This window comes from Copadichromis virginalis, linkage group LG11, assembly GCF_057382275.1.
Source record: "Copadichromis virginalis isolate Kocher_CV1m ecotype Utaka linkage group LG11, C_Virginalis_male_GT1.1, whole genome shotgun sequence".
Lineage (NCBI taxonomy): Eukaryota > Metazoa > Chordata > Actinopteri > Cichliformes > Cichlidae > Copadichromis > Copadichromis virginalis.
This window is the reverse complement of record NC_140628.1, coordinates 17888878-17900848: the sequence shown is the minus strand read 5'-3', so window position 1 is coordinate 17900848 and position 11971 is coordinate 17888878. Positions and strand designations below refer to the sequence as shown.

The 11971-nt window shown below is 42.2% G+C and overlaps 1 protein-coding gene across 1 annotated transcript; it reads right to left on the bottom strand.

Annotated features, from left to right (window-relative positions):
• Window positions 1-8186: 8186 nt before the first annotated feature.
• On the bottom strand, window positions 8187-10433 carry tpbg (trophoblast glycoprotein). Its single transcript, XM_085473408.1, has one exon. It carries the CDS (start codon window positions 9923-9925, stop codon window positions 8792-8794), a length of 1134 nt encoding a protein of 377 aa, XP_085329534.1. The 5' UTR covers window positions 9926-10433; the 3' UTR covers window positions 8187-8791.
• Between the last annotated feature and the right edge of the window lie 1538 nt (window positions 10434-11971).

Genomic DNA, 11971 nt, shown 5'->3' with positions numbered 1-11971 from the left:
ACTTTTACATTATCGTAAACAGGAAGAGCATGTGTTTTTAAACCAAGCATAAAACGAGCAAAGAAGTGCAAGTTAATCCGATGTGGCTGCCATGTGTAAAGAGCCATGAAAAAGAAGATAATTTTAGGCAGCATAAATTCTTGTTTCTTCTCTAAGTGCTGTAGCTGGAGGAGTTGACACAGCATCCACTTTAGCACCTCTTGTACCAGCAGATTAATGGCAGGAACACAGTTTTCATATTCTGTGCGGACCTTGTTATAGTGATTCTTCAAGGCCTGCTGAGCACTCTAATTTGGACACGGAAAGAAACGTACATGTTTTTAAATGGGTTTTGCACCACATGACCTTGTAAAAGCAGTACTGGATGGCGCGACCAAGCTCCTTCTGGCTGTCTCTGCTCCCGTTGCTTGCTACTGTTCCGCTGAGGTCATTACTCATTGTGACACCCTCTGCTGGTCTACATCATATTACAAAGCGTTTAATATTGTTCCGTGTTGAACGCGTGGCCTCGCAAAACAAGCACCAAAAAGCCAAATTAAATACATCATCACGATAGTTTCAGTACTTCTTTCCTCAGCAAATCCTTCTCGTGTCTTGCAAAACTTTTTTAAGTTTTGCTTCGCAACTTTGGTTTGACATTCTGGTTGATTAGCAATTGATCGCATTATGTGAGAAAATGCACACACTATGCAATCAAAACCTTTTCACATTTTACCTCCTGAGGTGTTATGTGTTCAGCCCAGCATAACAAACAATTCTGAGCTTGCATTTGTTTTCCACTCCTGTTGTCTTCAGTCCCACCCCCCACTGCAAAACTGGAAACTGCACAAAGACAAGAAGAAAAAAGATGACTTTCCATCTAACAATCCCCTATTTTTCCTGCTCTTCTCTAAATTTGATTCATTTCTTGCTCTGAGATGGTACATACTGTAGCTAAGATTTCATAAGAACTACTTTACCATACAGCACAAATGTGCCTCAGAAAGGTTGTGCTGTATTTGCACATTAGGGAAATATTGCTTTAGATTAGATTGTGAATGTGTTTCGTTTTAATCTTTATTTTTCTGCCTAACTGCGTTTGTGTACGTGGTTGGAGTTTGTCCATGTGGAAATGAGAAGTCCCGGCTTAAAAGCTGATAGCATGCTGTGACTGAAACCACTATAATGGAGCTTGTAGAGATTATTGTTTCCAACTGCTGCCTAAAAAGGTAATATTGGACTTTTGACCTCCTTTCAGTCTCTGCCAGGAAATCTGATTGTAATCTGAGAAAAAAAGCATGAACTTTTACAGTTGTGTTCAGATTACATGATAAGATCTAAAGTTCCAGACTGCTTTCTCTGTAATGAGATTTTAGTCTCATCGTCAGGAACAGGAATGCACTTGAAATTCTCCACAGGAGTGAGTCACCAGATGGCAGAAAAGGTAAATAATCCCACACTGAACCAAAGCTCTGATGTCAAAATCTGATTTTAATTTTTATAATCACAAAATTTCACTTCAAACTCAAACTACATTTTACATTCGTCATTTTAATTCCATCTATGAACACAATATCTCAAACATCACAGTACAAAAAAAAAGCTGGCATGCATTTCTGTAAATCTCTATAATACATTTATAAAACACACATTATTTGCCAAGACTGTGCTCATACAGCTTCACCTAATGCTTTCAACAGCAACTCGGAGCTGTGAGGTCCTGATTGCGAGTCAGTGTAAACATGTTGTTTGTATAAGTGGACTGTAGAGCAACATGTTTCCATGAGCTCAGGGCTAAAGGTGTAAGGGTGTTACCTAGTCCAGATCAGGTTTCCAGACTACCAATCAGGTGGTAACACTTCCTGCGGTAATTTAAATCCCTTTATTTCTACCTCGTTGTCACTGTTGGTGAGAATCAAAGAGTAATTCATGGCAGCTAAATAAGAAAGAATCGTCAGTATTACTCTATGTAGAATTGGATTATCATTAAACTTCAGTATTGTGGCACCACCTGAGGGCAGACCCTCTGTGAAGTCATCATGAGACTCATTTTACAATCCCTTCATTTTGTTTTAAATAAAAACATCAACATGTCTCAATATGTTGTCCTATTGTCTCTTGATCATTAATAACTCTTCCTAGACACCATTCTGACACCTGATCTGAAAGGTTTGTGATTTTTTTGAGAACTCTTACTTCTCTTTTTAATAACAGGGAAACTGTGATAATAGATGGTCACGATGCGCCCACATTCTGCTGAAACCTTTTGTTTGAGAGGGGCAGGAAATCAGAAGACAGTCAGTTTGAAGGGAGAGGAGCACACAGAAAAGTATAAATAAAGCACGCAGACAGTGATGAGACGCAGGTCTTGCGTTCCATGACTGCCCTCGCTAGTGAAAGACAGCTGCAGTGTTTGTGTTTTCTAACTCAGGTGTCTCAAGCTGAAGAACTGCGGGGTGATTCTTAGAAACCCCCTGTCACCTTTTAAACACGTCTGCCTGCTACCACTTCATTCAAGAAACAAATGAGTGTGAAAACACTCCAACATGTCACTTTCAAGCACTTGGTTGAGGCCATACATTAATCAGCTTCTGGTGGGTTTTTTTAAGTGTTGGAAAGGCTGCCTTTGAGTTACTGACATTGCTAGAATCGGGCAGCTTTCAAGTCCAAGTTCACAGAAAACATATCGATGGAAAAACACGGGGCTCCTTTTGAGACCGGCCCATTGATCAGCCATGTTATTGAGCGCTGAGAAATCAACACGAGAATCAGCCACGTGCGCCTGATAGATTGTTAGGCGCACAGGTAATTTTCAGCGGAGTGAGAAAGAGTTGCACAGCTAAATAAATCTTTACACGGGAGGCGTTCGGTGCGTGGATCAGTCTGTTTTCGTAGCCGCGGTGGTGACACTGAAGTACTTTTACGTCAAGATATTCCTGCAGTAGACTCATCAGAGGTGTGAGCTTCATCAAACTGAAATGTGAAATAATACAGCCAGGCAACCAGGGTTACTCATGGGGCATCTAAACCATGTTTATCTGCAGAATTTCTACAAAAAAATCACTTGAAAAAACACAGGAGCATATGATCTACCAGCGTGCAATAAGAATCAAATGTTCTTGGCCCAGTTTGTTGAATATCAAGAGCTTTCTGATGTGTTTAAGAGTGAATTTTTGATGTTCTATGAAAAACCTATTGAAGATCAAATCCATCATCCAAACAGACAAAGGTCACAGGAAAGGCTAGACTATTATTAACATTTTGCAACCATCATGCTGTTACCCAAGCTTCTATAAAAAAAAAACAAACCCAAAAACTCAGTGACATATGACATAACCCCAGCTAATCTACACATAAAGGTCACTGCAAATATGCATTTTAGCATCTTACAGGCATCCTACTGAGTTCCACCTTTTATATTTATTTTTCTTGGAGCCGCCGGATAGCTTCACAGCATTTGTGTCCTTTTCTCACTCATCCCTGCATTTGTGTCCCTCAAGCAGATGTGGCAGATGCTTCCGGTTGCTGGAAAAGGCCACGGCACTGTCAGCTCAGATCCCTCTTCGTTTACGGAGGCTTGTGGTCGTCAAGCCCTGGTGTGGCTCAGCGGGAGGCTCAAGTGTGGCATCATAAATCCACATTAGAGAAGGACAAGACATCGTAAGGGGGAAGGAAAAAGGCTGGGCCGATAACAAATACTCCAGGACCAGCAATGCCCCAACGTACGCGTAAAGACCTCATAAAAACTGCTACACAACCTTTAAGGATGAGGATCAGTGTTGGTGATTTCTGTACCTCGTGTTGCTTTGTTTAAAATATCTACAAAGCATGCCCCCACACTCACAACCGCCATTTACATAGTCTGATTTTTTCTGTTTTTTATACTAAGGGAAAGGTCAGCAGCTGGGGCAACATGCCAGGTGTTTGCGGAGCAGCAGACCAGTGCAGTGTGGTGAATGTAATTACGGCACTCTGGCAATCTGATAACCTGCCAGCCTGTCTCTCAACAGTAGGAAAGTGCACTGGCATATTAAATGTGGCTTAACAAACAGGGAACAGTGTGTGTGTGTGTGTGTGTGTGTGTGTGTGTGTGTGTGTGTGTGTGTGTGTGTGTGTGTGGGCAGTATAATGGGGTAAGTGTTCTGTCGGGTTTTCAGGAGTTTTCATCTGTAGGTGTTTTATTATTCAGTTCTCAAAACACTGACAAATTTCAGACCTTCTGATATATAAAAACTAATGCATTGCAACTTCAGTTTCTCTTTGCTAGGAGGCTATACTGTGTACACCCAGGTTATGGGAATGGCTGACAGTAACAAGGGAGGCACTTTTCCTCCTCGGGTTTATGCACAAGGCTGGGTTTGCCCCCTGGGAGTTATGTCTGTTGTCTAGAAGGATGCACTACCTTAACAGCAAAAGTCAGGGAACAAAAGTCTCCTGTGAGCACTAAAGGACAGGTAAGATGACTGTTACATAATCAGCTGCAGCCTTGATCTCCATTATCAGCTGTGATAGTGGCTCTGTGTCTTGCTGAATGCTAAGATGTGGCTTCAGCTGCGTGTTGGGTGAATAAAGTGGGGGTCTTCGAGAGCAGGGTACCAACATTCCCTTTTAATGCTTTAAAAGGCTTGCTAAGCAATTGGAGCTATCAGAGAAATTACATACAGATAATTTCTGCATGTTTAATTATGGGACAAAGTCTCTACTTTTGCACATTTATTTAATCCCACTTAAACTTCCACTTCCTGCTCACAGGAAGACACTTAAAAAACATCTCAGGCTGTTTGTTATTAGGTTTGTAAATTTATGGTTTATTAAATGTTCTCAGATGAAACTTAGTTACATTAAAGGACATTTTTTATAGGTTATGAGGTCATAACTTAGGAGGTAGGTGAGTGTTACCATTCAGTTTTCTAATTGCTAGTAACAATCCCCAACTTACTAACATTTAGGAAATTGCAAGTTAACACTCTTGGTGAACTCGAACCATCCCTTAATCACATTGGCAGGCCTAGGCTGCTGGGGGCTTTCCATGATGCACTTGTTCTTCATTCACCTCGTTTCACTTTCTGTGTGTTTATACACCACTCTGCATTTAACAGTTAGTTATGATTCTCTGCCTCTCTTCCACATTGTTTTTGTCCTGTCTTTCTCTCCTCACCCTGATTCTGCTGGAGATTTCTTGCTGTTAAAGGGGAGTTTTTCCTTCCCACTATTGCCAAGTGCTTGCTCATAGGGGGTTGTCTGATTTTTGTTTTTTTTTTCTCTATTATTTTTGGGTCATGTGCCATTCTAGGGAGATTTAAAAAAAAGAAATAAAACATACTCCATGGTTTTTATAATAAATATGACCTGGGCCTAGAACATGTGTCTCTAGGGAAGAAGTTTACCTGATTTGTCTACCAAAATTTGTGTAACATAACATAAATATGGGCACTTGTGTAGAAAGGAACTAAAAGAAAACCACATTTTAAAGGGTGGGTCATAGTAATTAAGCATACTGAACATAATTAAACATATTACCATAAATACAATCTGTACAGTACCAAAGTATAAAAAGACATAGTTTCTTATATATGTGTTCTTAAACATGAAAAGCACTCATTTATAACAAAGAATTAATATTAATTTAAAAAATGACCTCTCAAGCACGTACAGAGGTTTGAGTAGAAACCTTTGTTGGTAAGTATTCATACAAGAGGCAACAAGTAGGTAATATATGTACCAGTTGAGCCTCTGGTGCCAATATCTGTAACATTATCTGCTTACTAACAAGTACAACCATCAGTCCTGCCCCTGTCTGGAAATGAGCTTTAGCCGACGGCCCTAACAGACTGCTGAGGGAGTCCAGAGAGCTGCCCGAGACACCACCTCCTCACTGGACCTCACTTGACACCACAAGTCAGCGGCCAGCTATTTAGACATCCAGGCTGCTTGGAGACTAGAGTTAACGATCACAAAGGGTTCAGAGACGGTGTCGTCATGCTTAAAGAAAAGAAAGCCCTCCCCTCACTCATCTATTTTATTCTGCTTCCCCTTCAGCCATTCATTCTCTCCCTTTTCTCTCTCACTGTAATTACACCTGCTCTGCCAAGCGTAGCTTGAGGCGTGGCTGGGCAAAAATCACTTGTTAATATGAATCTGCAGATAGTGTGCGAGGAGGAGAGCTACTTACTGATGGTCTCTGTGGAAACATTAGGCTGTAAGCAGCCTGCACCTGTACGCCCCTCCTGGGAAGGCCAAGTGAGAAGCCTCACTTTGGGGAATAAAGTGTGCGTGTAGAATGAGACCATCCGCTTTCAAAAATCAGCCGGCAACAATTTCGAATGCACAGTTGGGTAAGGGCTTGTTTAATGGGCTAAAACTTCAGCGCTAAAGCGTGCATGAGGAAGGTATAAATCAAAGGTGACATTGTTGAATTAGAGGACACACACATTACACACAAAAGTACCCTCCCCATCTCTAAAACTGGCAAAGCTGTTGTTTGAACCAATGTCTTGAGAGATGCAAGAGTTCCACATGGTACGCACAAAGCTAAAGATACCGATAGTATAGATAACACCACTGATATTGGTATCAGATTGATAATAGCATGACTGGATTGACACTTTGTTTCTACCTACCAAGTTCAATATGTAACCTATTCTATGAATTCTATGAAATTCATTATTTTTTCTGCAAAGCTGAAAGGTGTGTTTTGTTGTGTTATTATTGTGAAAAGTAAAAATCGCAATGATTCAGTGATCACTGAAATGTGTTCAGAATTTGCAAACTGATAACGATTCATTTCAGAAATCATGACACACTGCTCTCCCCTCCATAAGCAGCCTTAATAAGTCAAAAGCATTGGTATGGATATCATCAGCGCTGGCCCCGTATTTACTTGGTATCACATTGATAGCAAAATTTGCAGTATCACACAGCACTACCTGCTGCACCTGCAGGAGACACACAAAGCATCAACACTAACTGGAGCACCAGATAACACAGACAGCGTTCCACATGACTTCCCTTTCTGATATCCAACAAGTCTAATCAGACACATCCAGAGACAGTCCCAACTACAGCAGCCGCAGCTGATGACAAAAGCTCTTATTTTTCCCCCCTACCCTGAAACACACAGATGTGCAGAAACACGCAGGCCTGGCAAAACTGTGAAGGAAATCTGTGCAAGAGGCACGCTGCGTGCACTGGAAATAGCATGCTGCGGGCAACGTGAGCCTCTTCATTAAAGAAACTGAGGAATAGGGAGATGATTATCTGTAATCTCTTCTTTTTTTAAAGGCCAAGGAAGTTCACAGTTGTTCCTGCATGCAGACACAACAAACATCATTATTTTGTACTGCTAGATGGCAACACGCATGGCATCCCTTCAAAGGAATACCACGCATTATTAAATTATTAATCCATACTATAGTGGACAACATGAAAAAAAAGAAATAACCCTCCCCCCAATACAACAGCAACTGACAGATGAGTAAAAACACTAATGACTTACTTCCAGGGATGCAAGTTCACCTAAAGAAGGGTTACATGAAAAGAAAAGCTGCTTGGGCTCATTTCCATAATACCTCCGTGTGCCCCCATGAGCGCCAGCATCTCTGGTTTGGTTTTTCTTCATTTGCATGTGCCATGGAGCGACACGAATACTGATTTTTTTCCCGGGTTTTTGCAGCTGGAGCATATTGAAATGCTTACAGTAAACGCTGGTAGGAGCTGTTAGTAGTGAGATTAGTCTTCTGGCTGCAGTGCAGGCTCACAGACATTATTCTGGGAGGGGACGGGGTCACAGCAGAGCCAGTGGTTCTTTATCAGAAACACACAGCGTGAAGTAAATTGGACCGGAGATAACAGTTGGGCTACTCTCATCACCTTTAAACCCGCAGACAGAAGCTCATTTGAATTCAGGACGTGTCCTCTATTCAACATCAGAATTTGACTTCTTTCCACAGAAAGTTGCTTGTTAATGAGAACACAGCCGTACACTGTTACCCTGGAGATACTATAAGTGGCAAAAGTGCAAACGTTTCACACATTGCTGAGCTCGCTGACAGCTGGAGTGAGATTTAGTGTTTGTCATGTGGTTTTTAGCCGAGTTGTGGCCCTGCCTCAGGAATGTAAGTGTGTGTGTGTGCCCGTGAACTCCTTCATCACAGCTTTGGGATCACATTCCTCAGTCTTACAATTAAAAAGCCCTCAGTCGAGACAGATACCAGCAATCCAGAGGCATTTTATTCAGCTCAATATCATCACAGGAGAAAAAAAAAAGAGCAATCACATCCACCTAATAAATCCGAAGAGCTAATGCAGTGTGCACTATAATCATTCAAAAGAAGGCATACTGTATTACACATGTTCACGTTTAAAAAACAAACTCAAGCAGTGTAACATTTGTCTGCAGCTGAGGCTTTACGAGAAGGATGCAACGACTGGCAGTGTGTTTTCACCAACTATTCTTTTAGTTACAAGTCAGTTCCCTTCATTCGTTTATCCTTTAGGGGAAAGTAAAAATAGAACATATCACTCTTTGCAACTGTCCAGAAAACCCCTTTCCCATGACTCATTGTCCATGCACTGTTACACAGAGACAATGCTGCTGACATTGCAGCTGCCAGGTGACTGGTACGGGACATGCGGCAGTGGCTGATGGGGAAGTCACTAAGGGGTGGGTAAAAAGGAGCGGCGACAGGTGCGAAGTCTGAGTATCATCATGGGGTGTGGGGGAGGAAGACTTTCATGCAAATCTTAATAGTATAAAGTCATTTATTATCTCACTACACGGTCCCAGGCTGGTGCCACGCTGTACGCCCCCTCTTCACACATCTGAATTGATGCTCAGGTTGGCCAGACGTGGGTCAGAGTTTATCTCATACCTGTAATGATACCCCTCCATGTGGTCCCTACAAGCATCCCGGATGTTGTACATCCACCGTTTGATGCCCTTTCTGTTCAGGTAGAGCACCAGCAGGAATATGACACCGATCAGGGCCAGCACCAGTCCCAGGAACACGTAAGAAGTCCCCAGCACGCCCTTCATCTCCATCGAGCACTTCAGCTCGTACTTCTCCAACTGCAGAAGTGGCTGGCGTCTCAGGTCCTTGGGGTTCGTGCAGGTCAGGTTCTGGACGTCGACGACCTGAGTGGAGTTCTTCAGCCACATCAGCGTGTCCTCGATAAAGCAGTTGCAATGCCAGGGGTTCCCTGCCAGCTGGATGCGGAGGTCGGGCTTAAGGCTGAACTCTGCCATCATGATGCTGGACAGATCTTTCAGGCTGTTGTTCCTCAGGTCAAGGTCACGCAATGGGGGCACTCTGAGAGTCCCGTTGTGGATGTTGATGATGGAGCTGTTCTGCAGGCTGAGGCTGACCAGGCTGGAAAGACCAGTGAATATATCGCTGGGAAGAATCACAAGGTCATTGTTGGACAGATCCAAGACTGTCAGCTGGACGAGGTTCCTGCTGTGCAGGAAATTTAGAAGCTCATCTGTGGTGGAGTGATTGTGCAAAGACCTACTGAGGTTCAAGTGTTGCAGTTTATTGTCACTGGGGAAAGCGCTTTCACTGAAATGCTGGAGTGTGTTGTTGCTCAAGTCCAGCCACACAAGGTTTGGCAAGTTGTTAAATGCCATTGTATCCACATACTCCAGCTCATTCCCACTGAGATGGAGCTCTGTTAATAGCTCCAGGCGGGTTGGGAAGGAGTCCCCACTAATACGGGAAATGCTGTTTCCTGACACAAATAGAATTTTGGTGTTGTTTGGTATGAAATGCGGGATCCTGTCCAAGTCCTTGTTTTGGCATTTCACAGTTTGTGAGGAGCACAAGCATTCCTCCGGGCACCCGTGACCGGACGGCACGATCGCGAGGAGGAAAAGTAAAAACATCACGCCGGACTTTCGGAGTCTCCCTCGCGTGCCTCCGCAGTCACTATCGCACAACGTGCTTGACATGCGCCTCTTGGAGTTTGGAAATCAGTGTGCGCAGAGCGTGCGTAAGGAAATCGTTTTTAAAACAATCCAAGCGTGCGACCCCTGCTTCGTTATTCGTCCGCGGTGTGGGGAACAAAGGAAAGTTTTTCTAACACCGTTTCCCACGTTTATCCTTTCGAAAAATGCCCCCAGTTCCAACTCCATACAACTACCGCCACACCATCCTTGTTTAGGATGAGTCTACATTTCAGTGAAGCAGGCAAACTTCTCCGATCCTGTTTCTTTGTCTTCCCAGTCTCAGGCTTTTCGGAACATTAGAGGTACACGATATTTTCCCCCCTTTCCTTAGCAAAAGAAGCAAATCCAGAATATTTATTTCTTCTTTTTCTTCTTCTTCGTTTTTTTTTTTTTACATCCAGTTACTTATTCCGGCTGCCGGTTTCCAAACAGACAAAACTCTCGTTCTCCCAGAGGTGCCATATATTACAAACGTATTTCCAGCATTCCGCTCCTCCTAATCGTTGCGCGTCAAGAGGGAAAGACCAACCGCAGCAACACAGTGCAGACCATTGCAAGGAGGGAGCGTACCATTATTCAAGAAAAGAGGGGGTGAACAGAAAACTCCCACAAGTTTTCTTCGGCCTTCAGTTTTATTTCTTATGCTTATGCTTATAAGTGGTTTATTTTTTTTATAAACCTAACCTGAAACTCTTGCAGTATTCATAAATTGGCTCGCAGTATGTATGAAGAGGGCTGAATAGTTCATCTTAAATGGGACATGGGCTTATGGATAGTTTAGTGTGGAAGTGTTAACATTCATTTTATTCCTGAAAATCGCAGTTACTTTCTGTATTAAATAATAAAATGTTCTATATAGTCTCAAAGAAATCAAGAACAGATTTAAAGAAGCAAGCCAGTCTGGCTGTTGGATTAAGTGTTATATATTAGAAAGAACGAGACACAGCACTGTCATTATTAGTATTATGATGTGAAGACATTATGAAGAGAGATGGAAGGGTTTTGTGCTCATGCACACTTCAGTTGTTTTCTTATATTTTAAATTTTAATATGTCACTGTTCTACCCTACAGGAGTCTAGATTTCCTTTTATAAATAACTGTAGCGTTTGGATTGAATGACTTGTCAAACATAAGTTAAAAATAAATGTAATGAAGCTCTAATAACTCATGAATAAAACGGAAGCGGTACTTGATATTCTACAAAAAGAGGAGGTGACCCTGCATGAGGAAAGGGAGGGAAGGTAAAGGATTATCAGTCCTTATTGCATTTTTATGAATTGTAGTTTTTACTAAGCAACAGACCATAAATCAGTATTTTGCACTGTTTAGTTAAAAGGAAAAGGGCGCTTTCATGTGGTCTCTTATGTCAAAGGGTCACCAGATGCCCACTCATCCGAATTTCTCAGACTTGGGACCAGCACTGGGAATACACCAGCTTGTGTCCTCCTGAGTCTGGGTTCGTGTGTCTCCTCCTGGTCTCAAACTGGGGACAGTTTGCTTACATGATGAATCTATGAAGATAAACGAGGAACACCGTGAAGATTTATTACATGTCAGCGAAATACTAAATTAAATAACAGTAAAGAAAACACAAAAAGTGCCTGGATATTGTGTATTAATATAGTACTATATGTGTAATTTCTAAACATGGTTTTGATCCCCATTAATTATGGCAAAACTGTTTGGCTGTAATTGTACCTGACTGCGGCCTTGTAGAAGCATCGTCTGGGCAATTGAACAAGAGTCATAAGATTGAACGGTGAGGGAGGGAGTGCTCATTAATATGGCATATTTGGGAGCAGCCCCTAGTGTGTATCTGAGCGTAATCTTAGCTTTACCCTCCTTTGACCCTCTGCTATAGTCCTGGCAAATATACCAGTCATCTGTGTAATTCCATGAAACCTGGATTCTGAATATCTAACTACATGATGCTTTTCTGGAGAACCTAGAAACTTTACATCTTCTTGTTATATTAACGCTAAATGTGGTAAACTCAAAATGTTGATCATCACATAAGTTTTATTCACCGTTGAAGAAACAAAACAATG